The 18,720-nt window shown below is 37.0% G+C and overlaps 6 protein-coding genes across 7 annotated transcripts in view; 5 read left to right on the top strand and 1 right to left on the bottom strand.

Annotated features, from left to right (window-relative positions):
* Window positions 1–1,676, top strand: part of LOC100638053 (mitochondrial Rho GTPase 1-A-like) — a 5,716-nt gene extending 4,040 nt beyond the window's left edge. The window contains exons 10-12 of the mRNA XM_003388381.2: window positions 615–695; window positions 972–1,099; window positions 1,322–1,676. Coding sequence (XP_003388429.2) covers window positions 615–695; window positions 972–1,099; window positions 1,322–1,469 — 357 coding nt within the window. The 3' untranslated portion in view covers window positions 1,470–1,676. The remainder of the gene's footprint in view (window positions 1–614; window positions 696–971; window positions 1,100–1,321) is intronic.
* A 1,244-nt stretch (window positions 1,677–2,920) lies between these two features.
* On the top strand, window positions 2,921–4,159 carry LOC100638178 (putative 2'-deoxynucleoside 5'-phosphate N-hydrolase 1). The gene is made up of 4 exons (XM_003388382.3): window positions 2,921–3,132; window positions 3,198–3,263; window positions 3,312–3,422; window positions 3,881–4,159. The coding sequence occupies exons 1-4, from the start codon at window positions 2,985–2,987 to the stop codon at window positions 3,991–3,993; spliced, it is 438 nt and encodes a 145-aa protein (XP_003388430.1). The 5' UTR covers window positions 2,921–2,984; the 3' UTR covers window positions 3,994–4,159.
* Window positions 4,160–4,370: 211 nt separating this feature from the next.
* Window positions 4,371–7,676, top strand: LOC109584028 (uncharacterized). Its single transcript, XM_019999590.1, has 5 exons — window positions 4,371–4,478; window positions 4,629–4,968; window positions 5,024–6,945; window positions 6,994–7,033; window positions 7,186–7,676. Exons 1-5 carry the CDS (start codon window positions 4,371–4,373, stop codon window positions 7,413–7,415), a joined length of 2,640 nt encoding a protein of 879 aa, XP_019855149.1. The 3' UTR covers window positions 7,416–7,676.
* Window positions 7,677–7,778: 102 nt separating this feature from the next.
* On the top strand, window positions 7,779–12,759 carry LOC109584050 (uncharacterized). The gene is made up of 5 exons (XM_019999611.1): window positions 7,779–7,869; window positions 8,543–8,899; window positions 9,017–10,936; window positions 10,990–11,026; window positions 12,494–12,759. The coding sequence occupies exons 2-3, from the start codon at window positions 8,593–8,595 to the stop codon at window positions 9,484–9,486; spliced, it is 777 nt and encodes a 258-aa protein (XP_019855170.1). The 5' UTR covers window positions 7,779–7,869; window positions 8,543–8,592; the 3' UTR covers window positions 9,487–10,936; window positions 10,990–11,026; window positions 12,494–12,759.
* Window positions 12,760–12,870: 111 nt separating this feature from the next.
* Window positions 12,871–16,821, top strand: LOC109584049 (uncharacterized). Of its 2 annotated transcripts, XM_019999609.1 has the most exons (5): window positions 12,871–12,962; window positions 13,011–13,178; window positions 14,313–16,270; window positions 16,352–16,394; window positions 16,446–16,821. In XM_019999609.1, exons 1-5 carry the CDS (start codon window positions 12,950–12,952, stop codon window positions 16,724–16,726), a joined length of 2,463 nt encoding a protein of 820 aa, XP_019855168.1. In that variant the 5' UTR covers window positions 12,871–12,949; the 3' UTR covers window positions 16,727–16,821. The 2 variants fall into 2 exon arrangements, with proteins under 2 accessions (XP_019855168.1, XP_019855169.1); XM_019999610.1 differs by lacking the exon at window positions 13,011–13,178.
* Window positions 16,822–17,945: 1,124 nt separating this feature from the next.
* Window positions 17,946–18,714, bottom strand: LOC109584034 (uncharacterized). The gene is made up of 2 exons (XM_019999598.1): window positions 18,526–18,714; window positions 17,946–18,480 (listed from the first exon to the last, which is right to left on the bottom strand). The coding sequence occupies exons 1-2, from the start codon at window positions 18,638–18,640 to the stop codon at window positions 18,101–18,103; spliced, it is 495 nt and encodes a 164-aa protein (XP_019855157.1). The 5' UTR covers window positions 18,641–18,714; the 3' UTR covers window positions 17,946–18,100.
* Window positions 18,715–18,720: the final 6 nt, after the last annotated feature.

Below are 18,720 nucleotides of genomic sequence, written 5' to 3' on the forward strand. Positions count from 1 at the left end.
GGGAGTAGAGGGAGAGAGGGAGGGAGGGAGAGAGAGAGAGAGAGAGAGGGAGAGAGGGAGGGAGGGAGGGAAGGAGGTAGAGAGGGAGAGGGAGGGAGAAAGAGAGAGAGAAAGAAGAGAGAACAGAATGAGTAAAATGAAGGAGGAAGTGGATGTGTGAGAGAGATACTTTTTTAATCTACATTTTCACTACATACAGTATAGTATATACACACACATACATGTACATGTACATGCACCTGCGTAAACTTGTACATGTACATATACTCATACTCATACAGGACATGTACGTGTATATGCACAAGAAAGGGTGTCCAATAAGGAAACCACATTCCAAATTTTAACAGTAAACACCTTGATCGCCTTCCGGGCTTGCCAAAAGCTAGTAGAATCACCACCATATAGTGTTGGCCATTCTTTATTCATCTTCTCAGTGAGGTCCTATGACATACACATGTAGGGAGAAGGGGGAACCTTACTCCATCAATTCAACTCAATATGAATACAATAACATGCACACATCTGCCTGCATATACTTTTACATGTACATCTCTGTACTTGTACATGTACATGTGTATATTATGTTCATTGCTGGTTTTTCTTGGTTTTTATAGAATGCTATTGATAGTACCATATCTGAAGTCATCCCTTGTGTGTTCATAGCGACCAAGACTGATCTACCAACAGTAGAACAAGTAAACCAAGAGAAAGAGACTATAATACTGCATTTACACTAGCTTTTTTAACTGAGCCAGCCCTGTTTAACGTGGGCCAGTACAGTTTCATTTGATAGTGTAAACACTAACCAAACCAAGCTGAAGTGAGCTGGGCCAAAGCAGGCCAGCATGGTTAGTACAGCAGGGCCAGCTCATCCTGGCTCAGCACGGTTTGGCCCACTCCTGTAGTGTGTGAACGCAGCATAATGTCCTCTCTCTTTACCTCTCTACTCTCTTCCCTCCCTCTCTATTAAGGTTGGAGAGCTTCAGCCGAATGAGTTTTGTCACGATGTAGACCTTCCTCCTCCATTATCAGTCTGCCTTCCATTGCCTGATTCATACACACAGGCGTATGCCAGACTAGCAGCTGTTTCATTAGACCCGTAAGACAAATTAAATATTATTATTAACTATTAAGCTCTATATGGAGGAGCCTAGTAGATGTACATGTAAATGTATGTGTATCATTTTGCACTCAATTTAGTCAATTAATGTATCAACAAATTAACATTTATTGGTACACATTCTAACATGACTTGTTAGTACCTTGTTTATCCATTGAGGTCATAAAAGGTTAATGTATTTTTAATCTCTTCTTCTTAAAGGTCACAGAACCTACCCTCTAGTTTTCGTATTCCTCGCTGGCTCAAGATGGCCAGTCTCGGGGTCTTGGTGACAGCTGGTCTTGGCTCACTGTTAGTGTTTCTATTAGTTAGAATGAGACGAAGTGGCGGGAACAGGTTTTCATTATAAATTATTATACGTAAACGTGTGTAGTAGTATTTAATAATGATTATAATTATATTGATCTAATAATAATAATAATAATAATATTGAGATAATAAGTTTTCATGTCATTTCTTTCTTTATTTCTCTCTCTTTGTCTTTTATCATCTTTTTCTTGGCACTAATTATTATATTGAGTGAATTTTTCTTCTGCTCGTGTAGACTAAAATGTAATATTAACAGGTTATTTACACTAGCCAGCTGTGCCAAGAGTAATTGGCATTATGATAATGATGCATGCACGTGTGTGGTCATCGAAAGTGTATGTACATGTACATCTAAAATGAAAAGAAGTAAAAAATGTAAAAAGAAGAAGCGTAGTAACTAATTATGTCACATCTGCCAATAGTATGGTTTTATTTCTTTTGATTTTTGGCATCACATCGTCTAATTTTACTCCTTTTTGCTTATAGGCTACTATTAATGTTTGTCTTCTCTTTGCTTTCATTAGTATCTTCTTAAGAATTTAATCAGTAGATGTGTATGTGTGTGTGTGTGTGTGTGTGTGTGTGTGTGTGTGTGTGTGTGTGTTAAGACTAGTGTGTTTGTTTCTTGCCCAATTCCTTACGTGAATTGTTAATGAGTATCAGATTTCGTTTACCGTACCAAATTAGTTCTAAGAAAATGTGCAAGTATGTGTATTCGGCATCTACATGTATAGTAACCAATCAATCAATCAATAATGTATCTATTTGTAATGTAAAATCAGTAACATTATTATAAAATTTAGTGCATGACTGCTTGCCTATATTAAAGGCCTTTATTGTAAGGAATTCTTATACAGTGACATGTAAAATCATGAATTGGTCGGGTAATGATGGTTTGGCTAACAAGCTTGAACAATACTATAATATGAAATTTGTTGCAGTTCAACTCCTACAGTCCAATTTGTCTACTCTGTACGCCAAGTATGGGACTAACTCTTAAAGTATTGTTTGTCAGTGTTCCTCTAGCTACTGCTTCCTTCCTTGTTACTAGGCAATAGGAATGTATTAAAAGTACCATAACGAAGGTAAGTCACACTACGGCATAAACTTGTTTGTTGTTTATCATTTACTGCAAGTGCCAGGTCTCTCCTCTAGGCAACCGTTCATTAGTAGACGTGTGGCTAAGAAGCACAAATTGGTTTACACTTCGGCACTAAAAACAGGAAGGAGTTGGGTTATGATTTGCTTCCGGCTTGGATTATTTTGGCAATGTATTACATAACCTTAACTCAATAAAGACCCATTATTCTTTATTGGTGAATATAGTATTAAATTATGCACTACATCATTGTAATCTTAGAGCTCTAGTCCACTGAACTAAGTGATGAACTTCAAGCCTAAGCATTATTGGAGCAGCCCACGTTTCCTCGTACGCCCACTTCTTTAATCAATTTCTGCGTTATAAAAGGAGGCCGCTCCGCCGAACCAGCTCGTTTTAGAAACTAGAAAGCTTTATTTCTTCAACAAAACAAGTGGACCACTGTAACTAAAGAGAATGGGAGAGGCTACAAAGGTGTTCTTTACTCATCGCGTGTCTGGCAGTCCTGATGATAACCCAATGGAGAAATGGTACGATTGCATCAGGGACACCCTCCAGACCTGCAGTGTTGATGTGAGCTTGAAGAAAAAGAAGAAGAAGGCTGGTATGTTCCTTGCTTTAAAGTCTTTGTTAAGCACAATCACTCCATTTTAATTTCCCATTTATTAGATCGTGTTGGTTTGGCTGCTGATCAAATTTACTATGGAGAGTTGGAAAGCCTTGGATCTGCTAATTGTAAGACTTTCAATCATCATGATTTGCCAATATTGTATGTAACTGCAGGTCTTGTTGCTGATGTGACCTATCCATCTCTTGGTGTTGGCTATGAGATCAGCTTTGCTCAAAACAAAGGCTACAAAGTTGTTTGTCTCTTCCATAAGACAGATGGCCGTGGTAAGTTGGACGACTGCTATAGCTTGCATGGGCATGCATACAGAAAATACATGCAGCTGTGTAAAAAATGTAAAACATTAAAGGGCTCAGCCCCCGAGCCACTCTATTTTGTTGTGCTGTGAGACATACAGGCAGACCGCACATGAGCAGGAAAGCATTAGTGAACATGTGTACATATATATATACACAATTAATTCTTGATGTAATTATCTTGCTTAGAAATATAAGTTTTACCATCAGTTCATCATATTGTGCAGCAATTAAAGTTATTTTGCTTATAGCATTAAATAATGAAGATAGACTTATTTAACTTTAATCATAGTTAGACAACTACACATACATGCATACATACAGACGTTTTCTCATCTTAGTGGGCTTTGCATGCCCAATTAATTAAAGTTCAATTGCTTCAATGAGTAGCTAGATGACATGATCTATAAACTTTATTTTTCTTGCAGATGTTGATAATCTTTCTCCAATGATCCGTGGTGCCACTGGTCCTGGTTTTTATGTTGAGTCTTACGAGACTGAGGAAGATCTGAAGAAGATCCTTCAATCTCACCTTGTCTGAAGATAAACAAGAGATCAAAAAGAAGGACACTGAGAATCTACAATAATATTATTATTAATGCATGCTATAGAACAGATTTCACAAAAATTATAATAGTATATTACATATAGCTTGTTGATGCTTAGCTCAGTTTAAAAGTAGCTATAAATCTTTTAAATGCGTCAAATTTTTTAACATTGTCTTGTGCCAGTGTGCAGTGTCTGTAATGCCGATGATAAATCCCTAGATTTAGAGGGATCATAACAGTAACACTGTCACATGTATTTTTATAAAAATTTACTCATGATAATAAATTAAACCATGATTACATGGAAAAATAGAATTTTAATTATTATGTGGGGGTGTGTCTGTACTGTACTGTGTCACTTGAAATCAAAATGGCGACTCCGAGTCCTGATTTTTTGAGAACAGACCCTGTTAATGTTGAGAGCTCCCACCCTCTAGAAGAGCAGCATTCTCAAAAATTTACACAGGATCCCGTTGGGGTACGTTGGACACATGTTTGTGGCGTATAATCTGTATGGGCTCGGTTATCATGTATGGGCTCGGTTATCATGTGCGTGGGTGGGACTACATGACCTATTATGCTATGGGCTAAGCGTAAACTTACTTTAATGTACATTATAATTATGTAGGTTGAGTCTACGGATGAGCAACTGAATGAAGAAAATGGATTTGGCGTTTACACAAAAGCTGAGAAGAGTGGCGCTCATAATGAATCACATACTGTCATCCAGTTACAGAAGATGAAGTCTGTCCTACAAAACATGGTTTCGGGTATGGACTACTTAGAGCTTTATTCAGAAAAATCCGACATTAGTTGCACGATGAATAGATTGATCTACGATGAGAACCCTATGTCTCCTACTGAAGAGTCTCCCTCAAAGTCTTCCGACTCTCTTGATGACGAATCACAAACTAGCGATATAGAAGAAGCTATGGAATTTGAAAAGAAAACCATGGAAATCCCTAGAAGTAATGACTGCACTTATTTTATTACATGTACATGTAATTATTATTTTTTAAATAGGTCTTTCTGTAACAAAAGCACTGAAGTTAGATTTTCCATTTTTGCTTGATTTGGTGAAGACCAGTTCTGTTCCTGTGGTTATGTGTGTTGCTACTCTCACTGGCCTCTCTCCTAAAAGAAAAGCTGATTTATTTCAAGATTTCATAAAAATGGCTGTTCGTTTTAGAAATTGTGAATCGGAAACAGCAAAGCAATATTATGCCAGCTTGCAGGAAAGGTGTTCAAAGGAGGGCCTGTCTTCTTTTAATTTCAATATTTTGGGCAAGTCTCCTTTCAATGATCTCATGTGGTTGTTGGGCACTAAACGGTCAAGTATCAGCCTCTGCTTTTTGTGCTGTCTCCTTCAAGCTCTGAAGCTGAGAGATATTCCAATCGAATCATTGGACATCGCTGAAAATGAAGCAGATGTTAATAAAGAGGATCTGAGGCAGAACAAGCATGGGGAGTGGCTCTTCTATGAAGTAACAAAGAGACTGAAGGCTCTTAAGAAACATCAGGAAAAATTGGATCTCCTTACACCAGGTGTGACGTTCCTCACCGTCTTCAATATTGGCCCCAGCAAAGCAGCACATAATTTCCTCCCGTTTCTTGGCCAGCATTGCAAAAGGTTACTTCCCTTATTCTTTGCTTCAACAGCAGATTGTACCGAATTGTGTAAGCCGCTGAAGCCTGAGGCTTATGATGAGTATAAATCGTCCGTCAATCATTTGCTTAATGCCTACGTGCCAAGACGGAAGTTTCTTAATCATTTTGTGAGATTTCATTCAAGGGAAAATTCAGGGCAACCGGTCTTTATGCGCCAACCATCGTATAGTCAAGAATCAAAATTCAATAGTCTCAAGGAAATTTTTGAGGAACAAGGCTTTGACGCTAATTTCAAAGATATCGATCTCTCCAATATGAAACAAACCAAGGAAATTCTTGAGAGAATGGTTATCAAAAATATGAGCAAATATGTTACTGGTCTACCTGTAAGGTGGGTTTTTCTGCGCAGCTTTCTCCAGGCTTTAAACATATCACTTATAACTAGAAGTGATATCAGCAAATTGGCCACTTCATGTGGTGCTGGTATAGATTCCAGTGAAGTTGAAGCATTTCTGACCACCTTCACAAGCTTTGCCAGTCTCCTTTACATCCCCTCCTACACTGATATTGTCCTGCTAGATATTGAGAGATTCACTGATTGCCTCGACAAGGTCTTTGACTGTGGCCATTCTCTGCTCGATAAAGCAAATTTGTTTGGATTCATTACTGAAGGAGCCATTGATAAGTTAGCAAAGGATGAGGAGTTAGACCCCAAAATGTTTAAGTCACTCTTGAAGTCTTTTCGTTTTGCTGTTCCAGTTTGCACATCAAAAGTGAAGAGCAACAATATTTTCTTTATTGAAGCAGATTGTTCGTTCTACATTCCCAGCATGCGTCCTACAAAAGCAACCAATGGCCCTCAGTTTCATTCTCTCTACCTCCAGTACACATCATGTGTGCCCGGTAATATTCAAGTTTATTTGGTTCGTCATTTCCTCAAGTACAGCAATTGCTCTCTTGTCCCTTACCTACACATCAATGCTTCAGTCATCAGGATACATCATAGTAAAGAGAAGCACATTGATGTTACCATAATTGATCACAAAGATATCGTGGAGCTGAGATTGGAACATGGTCGTTCAACTGAAGCATACAAAACAGCTTTCCCATTGGTAGTTAAAGCATGCACTGCTGCCATGGAAGATGTCAAGAAGTCGGTCGATGATTTAGAGTATTATTTTTTGCTGCGCTGTACTGAGAGTAATGATCACCAGTTCATCTATCACAGAATGACAAATGATGGGGAGACTTCATGTGAAAGTTGCAGTAAAGTTGAAGCTAGTGATTCTTATCCCATTTCCTTGCGGGAATATTGGAAGTCGTCTGTTTCTAAAATAGTAATAGCATTTTCAGAGTCTTCTTTTATAATTTACATTTATTCATAGGCTATTGAAAGTGATGGAAAAGAATTAGAAATAACGAAAGGTATTTATGATCTTATGGTAGTTCCTGTCATGGTATAATGGCAGTTATCATTATCAATGTTTGCTCCCAATATATATATATATATATATATAACTTATGAAAATACACAATGCTGTTATTTGTGAAACTGAATATTAACGATGTCTTTGCAGATTCCTTGGAGCTGGCTAGTCTTGCAGTGAAGCTATCACAAGAGTTTGTAGATGATGAGAGTCAGTTGAGTCTGTTGAGACGGTTAAAAGTAGAACGAGAAGTTTGGGATGGTATCAAAGTCAAGACTGGTGGTGGGTGGATGGCATTTGCAATGTTGCTTGATCAGTGGATAAAGAAGCACAAAAAGTCAAAGGATGAGCTTCTGGAAGAGCTCCATATGTTTTTATAATTATTTAAATAATTCTTTTTAAATATTTATATTTTGTAACAAGAGCAGAGTACATCAGTAATTATCAGTTATTTGCAATGGATATTATACATACTTGCCATACTTGCAAATAACTTCACACAAATTTTAATAGTATATTATAGTTTGTTGCTGTTAATGCATAAAATTTTGTAGCATTTTTTGCAGTGTCTGTAATGTCATTAAAAAATCCTTAGATATAGAGGGATAATAAGACATGTATGTTTTAGCTTTTATCATGATGATACATGAATAATTGAAATTTAAAAATTTTGTATGGGGTGTGCCACTATTATGATTAGTGACACACCCCTATATAAATTAATTAAGATGGGTGAGTCCTGATTCTGTGAGAGCACCAGATCCTGCTAATGTTGAGAGCCCTCAGCCTCTAGAAGTGCTGCTTTCTCCTTCATTTGCAAAGGATCCCGATAGGGTACGTTAGACACATGCATGTTTGTGGCAGACTAACCCTGTCAAAAAGACTAATGATCATATGCGTGGGTGGGACTATATGCCCCAACTGAGCTTGACCCAAGAAAAAGCTGGAATAACTTTTCGTAGGAATGTGGGATAAGGATAAAACTTTCACAGGTTCTTATTTGCCCAATGCCATCATAGGATCTCAGGTCTTATGTCTCTCAGCCCTTGGGAACCCTGAGAACTTCACTGGGCTCTCCCTATAAACCCAATAGTTATACCGGTAGTTTACCATGCCTAAGAATGGCCGGAACATGTGGTTTCGAGCTCAAACCCAAACAAACTAATAATTCTTGTAAAAGCTAACAGAGCAAGATATTCTGATAATGAAGACCAGTTGACTCCTATCAGCAGCTATTGTACTGCTTATCACAAAAAACAAGACCCATTTTAAAGTGAAATACAGGTCAACCACGAAGCTGTAAAATATCAGCCTTGCTTTTATGAATATTGTTATAATATGTCACTAATGGCATCATGGCTACATTTTTTCATATTCCACACAGCTGCTTCCATGCACAGTTCCTGTAGTTCCACTTCCAGTCAAACTCAGTTGTAATATACATGTAGTATACATGACCTTATCCATAGGCTATGAGCTAAGAATATATATACATGTAATTCTGTAGGTTGAGCCTCGGGATGAGCAACTAAATGAAGAAAATAATATGGCATTTACATGGAAGCTGAGGAGAATGATGTAACTGATGTTCGTAACGAATCATCGCATACTGTCTTCCAGTTACAAAAGATGAAGTCTGTGCCAAAGGACATGGTCCCTGGCATGGACTGCTTAGAGCATTGTTCAGTAAAATCCGATATTAGTTGCACAATGAATAGATTGATTTATGATGAGAATCCTATTCCTTCTACTGCTACTACGGAGTCTCCCCCAAAGTCTTTCGACCTACCGGATCATGAATCCCAAACTAGTGATATAGAGGAAGCTGCAGAACTACATGAAGATGTCCTTGTTGTCCCAAAAGGTAAAAATTTATGCTGTAATTGTTCTATATTCACATTGTGCATCTCACAAAGTCAAATCATAATGACATTATACATTGGCCTTATGCCATGCCTTAACCATGATTTTTTATGTATAGGCCCTTCTTCATCAAAAGAAAAAGCACTAGATTTTCTGTATATGCTTGATCTGGTCAAGACAAGGTCTGTTCCTGTATTTATGTGCACTGCCACTCTTGTTGGCCTCTCTACTCAAGAGAAATCAGCTTTATTTCAAGACTTCATCAAGACTGCTGTTAGATTTAGGGACAGCAAATCAGGTTTGGCCTGTCAGTATCATGCAAGGTTGCAAAAAAGGTGTTCAAAGAAGGGCCTATCGTCTTTTAATTTCAATATTTTGGGCAAGTCTCCTTTTAATGATTTCATGTGGTTGTTGGGCACTAAGCGTTCAAGTATTAGCCTCTGCTTTTTATGCTGTCTCATTCAATCTCTGAAGCTAAGAGATATCCCGATCAAATTTTTGCATATTGCTGAAAATAAAGCTGATTTTAATGAAGAAGAGCTAAAGCAGAACAAGCATGGGGAGTGGCTCTTTTATGAAGTAACATAGAGACTGAAGGCTCTCAAAAATCACGAGGAAAAACTGGATCTTCTTACACCAGGTGTTAACTTCCTTCACGTCTTCAATATTGGCCCCAGCAAAGCAGCACTAAGTTTCCTTCCATTTCTTGGCCAGTATTGCAAAAGATCACTGCCATTATTTTTTTCGTCTGGGAAAGATTCATCTAATCTAGATACACCACTGGAGCCTGAGCTTTATGATACATGTGGAGATGATACACCACTCAATCACCTCTTAAATGCCTATGTAACAAGGAGGAAGCATATTCATCACTTGATGAGACATCAGTCGCATAAAAGCTTTGAGATGCCACCTGTACTGGTTCGCTTGCCTTCGTGCAGTGAATCAAAATTTGATAATTTCAAGAAAATTTTTGGAAAATATCGCCTTAATCCTATTGAGAAAGACATCAACTTATCAGATATGAAAGTAACCAAAAAAATACTTGAAGAAGTGGTTTATGAAAATACCAGCAAATATTGTGCAGGCCTACCTGTAAGGTGGTTTTTTTCTACGCAGCTTTCTCCAGGCTTTAAATGTATCACTTATGACTAGAAGTGATATTAGCCAATTGGCCACTTCATGTGGTGCTGGTATAGATTCCAGTGAAGTTGAAGCATTCCTAACCACCTTCACAAGCTTTGCCAGTCTCCTCTACATCCCCTCCTACACTGATATTGTCCTGCTCGATATTGAGAGATTCACTGATTGCCTCGACAAGGTCTTTGATTGTGGCCAATCTCTTGATAAAGCAAGTTCCGATGGATTCATTACTAAAGGAGCCATTGATAAGTTAGCAAATGATGAGAAGTTAGACCCCGAAATGTTCAAGTCACTCTTGAAGTCTTTCCGTTTTGCTGTTCCAGTTCGCACATCAAGAGTAAAGAGTGATAGTTTCTCTATTGAAGCTGATTGTTCGTACTACATTCCCAGCATGCGTCCTACAAAAGCAACCAATAGTCCTCAGCCTCATTCTCTCTACCTCCAATACACATCATGTGTACCTGGTGATATTCAAGTTCTTTTGGTTCGTCATTTCTTCAAGTACAGCAATTGCTCTCTTATTCCTTGCCCACACATCAATGCCTCAGTTATCAGGGTAGACTACAATAAAAAGAAGCACGTTGATGTTACCATAATCGACCATAAAGATATTGTGGAGCTGAGATTGGGAAATGGTCGTTCAACTGAAGCATGCAAAACGGCTTTTCCTCTTGTAATTAAAGCATGCACTGCTGCCATGGAAGATGTCAAGAAGTCGGTCGATGATTTGGAGTATGGCTTTTTCCTGTGCTGTACTGAGAGTGATAAATCTACTCACCAGTTCATTTATCACCAAATAGATTAAGATGCAACAAGTTCTACATGCAGTCAGTGCAGTAGTGATGCTAATGCTACTGTATTGAGAGAAGATTGGAAGTCTGCTGTTTTTAGAATGGTATGTATTTTGGAGACTTTTTTATATGTACAATCTTTTTTTATTTTATGTAGCATATTGAGAGAGATGGAAAAAAAGAAATTGAAAAAGGTGTTGTTATGTTGTTACTGTAATTATTATGTTGTGATACATTTCTTATTTGCATGGTAGTTGATAGCTGGCCTACATTACAATTGTAATTTTAATTAGAGGGTCAATTAGAATTACATGTATTTAAGTGTAGTTGAGGCTTAAGCCACACAGAATGTAATTGAAATTTTTATCAAAATTGAATTGTTGTAGTGTACTGACAACCAATTCAATACAAACGCAGCGAAATTTTTCTCAATCTACATTTTACCTTAGCTAGTAGCCACTTCATGTTATTTGTATAGTGTGTGGAAAGGCACCGCCACGAGTTTATATAGTGGAGACCACAGAAGGGCGGGTAGCTAGAAGTGTCATCTAACTGCCAATACTACACTACAGTACCTTTGCCTTTCATACACCCACATACTATAGTACAAACCAGACAAACTACAGTTACTGGCTATATACACAGGAGGATGTTACTTGATTGTATAGAAGCCTCTTCTCTTGCCTAGGGCTCTAATCATGCAACTAACATCCTCAGTATCTAAGCAATTAGCATCCTCCTGTATATATCCAGTAACTCTCAAAGTCTGTAGTCTATCTATGTACACTGTACATATGTATGTACACAGGGGCATAGGCAGGATTTTTGAAAAGGGGGGCAAATTATGCAGCGCGTGAAGTGCGCCACAAAATTTTACAAAGCTACACCCTTTTAGGGCGTGCCCACACCTATTTTTTAATATGGTGGACTTCTAGAAAGATCATAGGCAACGTTAAATACCTTTTCAGCTTTATAATGGCATCATAGAAGGATTGATTTAGCCTTTTTCTTTCATATGTAATTTGTAGAACAGCTTTTCCTTCCAAAAGTAGCTTATTATTTTGTTACTTCTGAATTTTGATTTAAAAAAAGGGGGGACATTTGCCCCCCTTGCCCCCCTGGCTATGTCCCTGGTACATGTAGATAAAAGTGTGACAATCAGGATTCCCCCCCCCCCCCTGAGAGATTTCTCAGTTTGGTGCCAGCTCATGAGGTGCTGTTTAGCTTGCTCAGTAGAACTTTGTAGAAAACCCTGATCCATGGTAATTTGTCAAAAATTGCTACAAAAAATTTTCTATTTTCACTCTTGATAATACAGATACATGTTTCGATGTTGTACATCTAGTAATTCTAGTTTCAGCTGATTGTGATAAATTTTGGAATTTTTTATTAATTTTAAAATTTGCTAAAAAAATCTGGCTTGAGACCGTGTATTATTATAGCACATAATGTCAGGCCAAATTTCATCAAAAATTGCAAAAAGAGAATTCCCTATTTTATATTTTTTTCTGACACATATACATGTTCTGATGTTGTATATCAAGTTTGAGCTGATTCTAATCCAAAATGGAATTTTTATACTTATGCCTATCAAAGGACTATAATTATTATGTACATGCTTTTACGATAATTATAATTTAATGTATAACTGTCTTTTATAGATTGTTTTGAGGCCTCTGAGTTAGCTGACCTTGCAGTAAATTTGTCAGAAGAGTGTGTGGATGAGAAGAGCCAGGGAGACCTGTTGAATGTATTGCAAATAAAAAAGAAAGTTTGGGATAATATAAAAGTGAAGAAAAATGGATGGGCAGCATTCCTGGCATTGCTGATGCACTGGATAGAGAACAACAAAGGATCAAAGACTGAGCTTGAAGTTCAACTTAAAAGATAATATTTTAATAATAATTATATTTAATAACTTATGCTAGTTGATAGATTATATTTTATAATAATAGGTATTTATAATAATAATTAAAAATTTTTTATTTTATGTTTTTATTCCATGATTAATTTTATTCGTGTGCTGTGATCAATTTTAAACTTTGTTTGGATATCAAGTGGAGGCGTGGAAATAAATTAATTTAAAATTAAAATTTTAACCTCTGAAAACAAGAACGATGACAGACAGTGGTAAGTTGGATTTTTACACTTATAATCAGTTAATCTGTGCTATAATAGAGAAAGGTTATCTAACGGAAGCAGAACCAGTTGCAATCATTCCTGCCGATGATGAGGGTGGCTCTATATTCCTTACTGGAGGCGGTGGGGAGTATGTTTACCAGGAAACAAGTGATTTTGATGAAGTTGTTGAGGATATACCTGAATCACTTCATATCAGACCACTTAGTAGGTTTTGTAAAACTGTAGATGAATTAACAGAGTTGATTAGATTTGTTGTTTCTCTTTACAAACCCGGGCCATTGACAGACTCCCTCACTGAAACTTACTTAATACACTATAGCTTCAAAATTAGAGGTGGGCGATACGATACCAAAGTACTCATATATCCGATACCAGGCCTCCGATACCAAGTACTCGATACCAAATCCTGGTATCGAGTAGTGAGTAACCACGCCCCACCACACCTATTTTATTACGTCATAATTATGCCTACACCCCTTAATAATTACAAAATGGCGGCTTATTTCTTTTCATTTTATTAATAACTAATTATAACTTAATTGCGCATGCGCAGTAGCTGACTACTCATTCACTACTCGATACTGAGACTCAGACTACTTGGTATCGGTATCGATTCAAAATTTCTGGTATCGCCCACCTCTATTCAAAATTTGTCATTAGACCACCCAGAGTGAGAATTGCTTGCGTGGGAAGACTGTTACGGTTGTAAGGCGTGGTTTAGAATGAAATAAATTCCAGCCACCATTTTGGTTGGCAACTTTCAATGGAGAACAAATGGGCCGACATAAAAACAAACCTGTATTAAGATTTCTGGAACGAATTTGACCGAATTTTTTCAGGAGAAGCTCAATGGTAGCTATTCTTTCTTATAACAAGCACTTTTTAGCTATTGATAGAGCTACAGCAGGTAAGTGAGGCATTTTCTTTGTGCCTCCATTGACTTCCTTAACAAACTTGCCAACCAAAATGGCAGCCAATTATGACGTGTGGGCAGACCGTATATAAAATTAATGAAATTCATAGCTTTTGCAATTCTCACTCTGGGTGGTCTATAATTATCATGTCTCTGCAATAACTAAAAATTTAGATGTAGCCACTAACAAAATTAGTCTCACCCATTAAAGAATTGACCTATAAATCATAGAATTCTTGTCAGCTTAGCCATATGGGACCCAATATTATATTTGGCACACAGCTATAATTTTGGTAAAAATTAGGCCATGCATAACTTATGGCAAGTATAGGTTTGGAGGTTTTTACAGTAATTATAATAGACTATTGAGTACGTAATGAAAATTGAATAGGCTACATTATTTTTACATGTGTTTTTTAAAATAGATGAAAAGATTTCTCATGAAGCGTTTCTGAATATCCTTCTCAACGAAATGGTCCCAGTTGTAACAGGTCTTATAGCAGTTATGGGTTTACCTAGTTCTGGAAAAACGACCGTTTTGGAATCAGTTCTCAGGCAAAAAATAGAATTGAAGCCAGATGCAAATGTAGGATTTGACTATTATTTAAACAGAAAGAGAGATGAGAAGTGTTTGTCGATATATGATTTATGTGCCCTTGGCAGTTCACAGCATAACATGTACGCCTGGTCCTTTGCCACCAACCGTTTTGGGGCAATTTATTCGATTCTTAGCCATCTTGTTCGCCGGAATCCATGTATAGCAGATATTGAGTTTGAAACAACCTGTCAATCACCGAAATATGTCACAGACATGGATAAGCACGTTCGATGGCTGCTGACCAGGACCCAAGAATTAATAAAGAGTATTCAAAATGATCCTGGCAAGGTGACCCTTATTCACGATGGAGTCTCACTTATTAACGTAATCGACGTTGGTGTCAATAAGGCTCTCTACCCATTCCTATCTATGATGTTGCTGCATTGCCACAGACATATTCGTCTTGCTTTCTTCTCACTGGATAGAGATGTACCTAATCTTGAAGAGAAACCCAATCTGCCTCATGACCTTTATGGAAAAAGAAGGGATGATGTATTAGTTATGAGACATAGATCACGACTTACGTATCTCCTTCATTTTGCTACGGTTGGTTACACTCAGCAGCAGCGCAATCAGGAAGATGTACAGAATGCCACTGTTATGGTTGCAACAAGGAATGAATCGGCTACAGATTCCAAGATAGTGGCTGAAGCCAAAGAAAAAATCTCTCAACAAGCACAATCACGAGGCGTAGACCAGTTCCTAAAAAACTGGCTAGAAGTCAATGTCAATAATGATCAATCCATAAAGGAGCTTGGAGAGAAGATAGAAGACCTCATCAAATACAAGTACAAGCAGCGTACCCTACTCCTTCCCCTCAGATGGATAGTCCTGAGGAGTCTAGTGGTATCATTTAATAGTAGAGGAACAAAATTTATGATTGTGCGTAGGAGTTTCATTATACACAGTGCCAAAGAGCTGAATATGAAAGAGACAGAGGTTGATGAATTTCTAAAAACATTCACAGATTTTGGCAGCATTCTCTACATGCCTCAGTATGACAGTATTAAAGATATTGTCATTGTCAATATTTGGGAGTTCACTCAGTACCTAAACAAGCTTTATTATCCTCAGGAAGGAGAACCGTATGCTTCCAATTTGCTGAAGTATGGAATCATATCAGAGTCATCCGTTAAAAAAATTTTTTGCAAACATCCTGATAGTGCTGAAGATTTTATGACAGTTCTTACAACAATTGCAATGGCCTCTAAAATTGAAAGTGGTCGGTCTATCCTCATTGATGATCACCAGCAACGTAATGAGGTACACTATTACTTACCATTAGCAAGAACGCATGAAGAATATAACCCACCAGACAAAGAGAATGATTATGCTTTCATTGAGATAGAGAGTGTCAACTTCCCAGCCAATGTACAAGCTTGCATTAGCTATGCCATCATGGATAACAACAAAGATGCTGCTCTTATTGCTACAGAACACAGCAACGTCTCACGATTTCTATTCCAATCTGAGAGTGGCCCTCCTATTACAATAGAGATGATATACAAAGGAAGCAAAACAAGATTAAGAATACTGAACAGCTCTAGTGACACATCTCTAGCAACCGTAGTTGAAGCATGCAAAAAAGTGATCACTGCTTCATGTCGATGTCTTCAAAGGAAAATAAATACAATACGCGACCTCAAATATAGTTTTGCTGTTCCTTGCTGTAAATCTCCTGATGATAAATGTCATTATCTGTACTATAAGCACAACCCTGAATTCTGTGATGCCTGTCCTGCTGAGAATAATTTTAGATTATACTGGAGTTCAGCAGCAAAACAGGTAGAAAAAGAATGTTATCATATTAAATGTAATTGTAAATTTGTAGTAAAATGTGTTGTATTATTTATTTTTTTCTTGCAGTGTAAATTGCTAGAGAAAGATAGTGAAGCAAGAATGGATAGAGGTGTGTTTTAATTGAATTGCTGCCCAATAAACTGATTTACACCTTTTTTAGATAATCTACTGAAATCTCAGGATATTTCTAGTCTTATTACAGATGATTATGATTTTATTGCTTTAAAAAGAGCTCTGAACATAGTTGATGATAGTGGTCTATTGCCTGAAGTGAGTAGTCCAGAGGGCAAAAAGAAGGCTCTGATGTTGATGCTGCTATTGTGGGAGAAACAAACAGACCAGCCTACTAAACATGCCCTCTTGAATTTACTGAACACAGATGGGTGCTATAGTATTGCTAGGAAACTTGAAATTCTCATCACCGAACTTAATTTAAATTAATAGAATTGAACATACACTCACTAAATCTTGTATTTTTGAATTTTTTTAGATCATTCTTTTAATGCATTGTACTCAATCTTAGAATTTGCATGTAATTATTATTCTTTGCAACTATAGTAAGCAGGGTAATTGCAAATATTGAATCAGTTTTATATGCCAATCCTGCATGACTAAGACCTGATCATGTTATATGACGGGACTTCGTATGTTGTCTAGGAAATTGGAGCTGATTCCGACCAAAATTAGATTTTTTTACAAGTAGCTCAAAAAAATCTGGCCAAAGACCCTTTACTAGACATTGGCCAAAACTTTGTTTAAAAATGATTAAGACAGATTTCTTTATTTTTATTACATTTGTGATGTATACACATGTACTTGTGTTGTGTGGAGAGTTTGACTTGATTTTGACTGAGATTAGAATTCTTGTGAATTTTTAATTTGCTCAAAAATGGTGCCAATGACTCTGTACAATAGACATTGGAAAAATTTTGTTGCAAATGACTAGGTGACTAGGTGAGAATTCTCCATTTTTATTCATTGTTTGATGCATATACATGTACTTATGTTGTGTAGAATGTTTGAGCTGATTCTGATCACACAAGTGGATTTTTTAATTTTAAAGTTACTAAAAAGGGTCAAAATATCTATGCTACAGTACAAGGCTGGTGGCTGTTCATTATTAGATTTGAACTAATTACAATCAAAATTAGATTTTTATGAATGATTATTAAAGTTGCTCAAAAATCTGGCCTGAGACTGTGTACATACATGTATATATGCATGTGCTATAATAGTACACAGAAAGTTCAGTCAAATTTTGTCAGTAAATAGCTGGGAGAAATTTTTTACTTTTATAATTGTTTGACCATTGATATGTCCATATTTATGGTTTGACATGTTCTGACGTTGTATATATACAGTGTATTTAGCTTGAGTTGACCTCGATGATCCAAATTTAATTTTTATTGCTTAAGTACTTGTGCATGCCAAAAGAAAATATTTTACGTACATGCAACAATATTATTATTTATAATTTTATAGGTTGTTTTGAGGCTTCCAAGTTAGCCAATCTTGTGGTTAAGTTGTCAGCCATGGTGTATGAGAAGAGCCAATTAAAGCTGTTGAATGTATTGCATGCAAATAAAACAAAAAGTTTGGGATGGTAGCATAAAAGTGAAGAATAATGAGTGGACAGCATTCTAATCAGTGTTGCTTTATAGAGGTTCTGCGCGAGTCAATTAATTGATGCACTTCCTTGACAACCGTTGCTATCCGCCATGTTGGGTGTCTGAGAGCGCGATAATTAGCATGTGGGTGTAGCGCTACAATGGTTCTTTTATCAGAATATGCAGCTAGCTTACCTCCTGCTTGTAATTAATTGCTCCACACTTGTGCTTTTGCTTGCAAGTCACTGGGGTTTTCAATGAACACTTCCGTGCAATCTACTATAAGTGCACAGTTCTTAAAAAATTTCCTAAATGAATACGGAATGGTTGATCGTAGTACTTCCCTCTCAGGCCACTTAATTAAGGGCTTGGTTTTTATGTACATTATTTCTAAAATTCTATTGAAATTCCTGGAAACTGTGGAAGAGGCTATGCTATATCTCTGAGCTAAATCTTCATCTTCTAAGTGCAGTCTCAATTTCATCAAAAACATGATAACCATGTGAAACTGAGACAACTTTATCCCACGAGGCAATGCAGCCTGAATTAAATTAAACAAGGCCATGAACACAGACCACTCATGTAAACCTATAATTACTAGTAATAATTTCATGCAACTATGCATTTGTTTACCAGTGTAGAATTTCAGTAACTTCTGATCATTCTGTAATACATTTTCACTTAGACGAATTTTTTCTAAGTCTTCTTGAGCCTCCTTTCCTTCTCTCAGTATTCTCTCCATCATCATTCCAGTAATATCTGTCTGACATCCTGCATCTCTTGTTTCTAGCACTGGTTCAGTTTGGCATTCACACTCAGCACTGGCTC

This window comes from Amphimedon queenslandica, unplaced genomic scaffold (genome assembly GCF_000090795.2).
Source record: "Amphimedon queenslandica unplaced genomic scaffold, v1.1 AMPQUscaffold_13254, whole genome shotgun sequence".
Lineage (NCBI taxonomy): Eukaryota > Metazoa > Porifera > Demospongiae > Haplosclerida > Niphatidae > Amphimedon > Amphimedon queenslandica.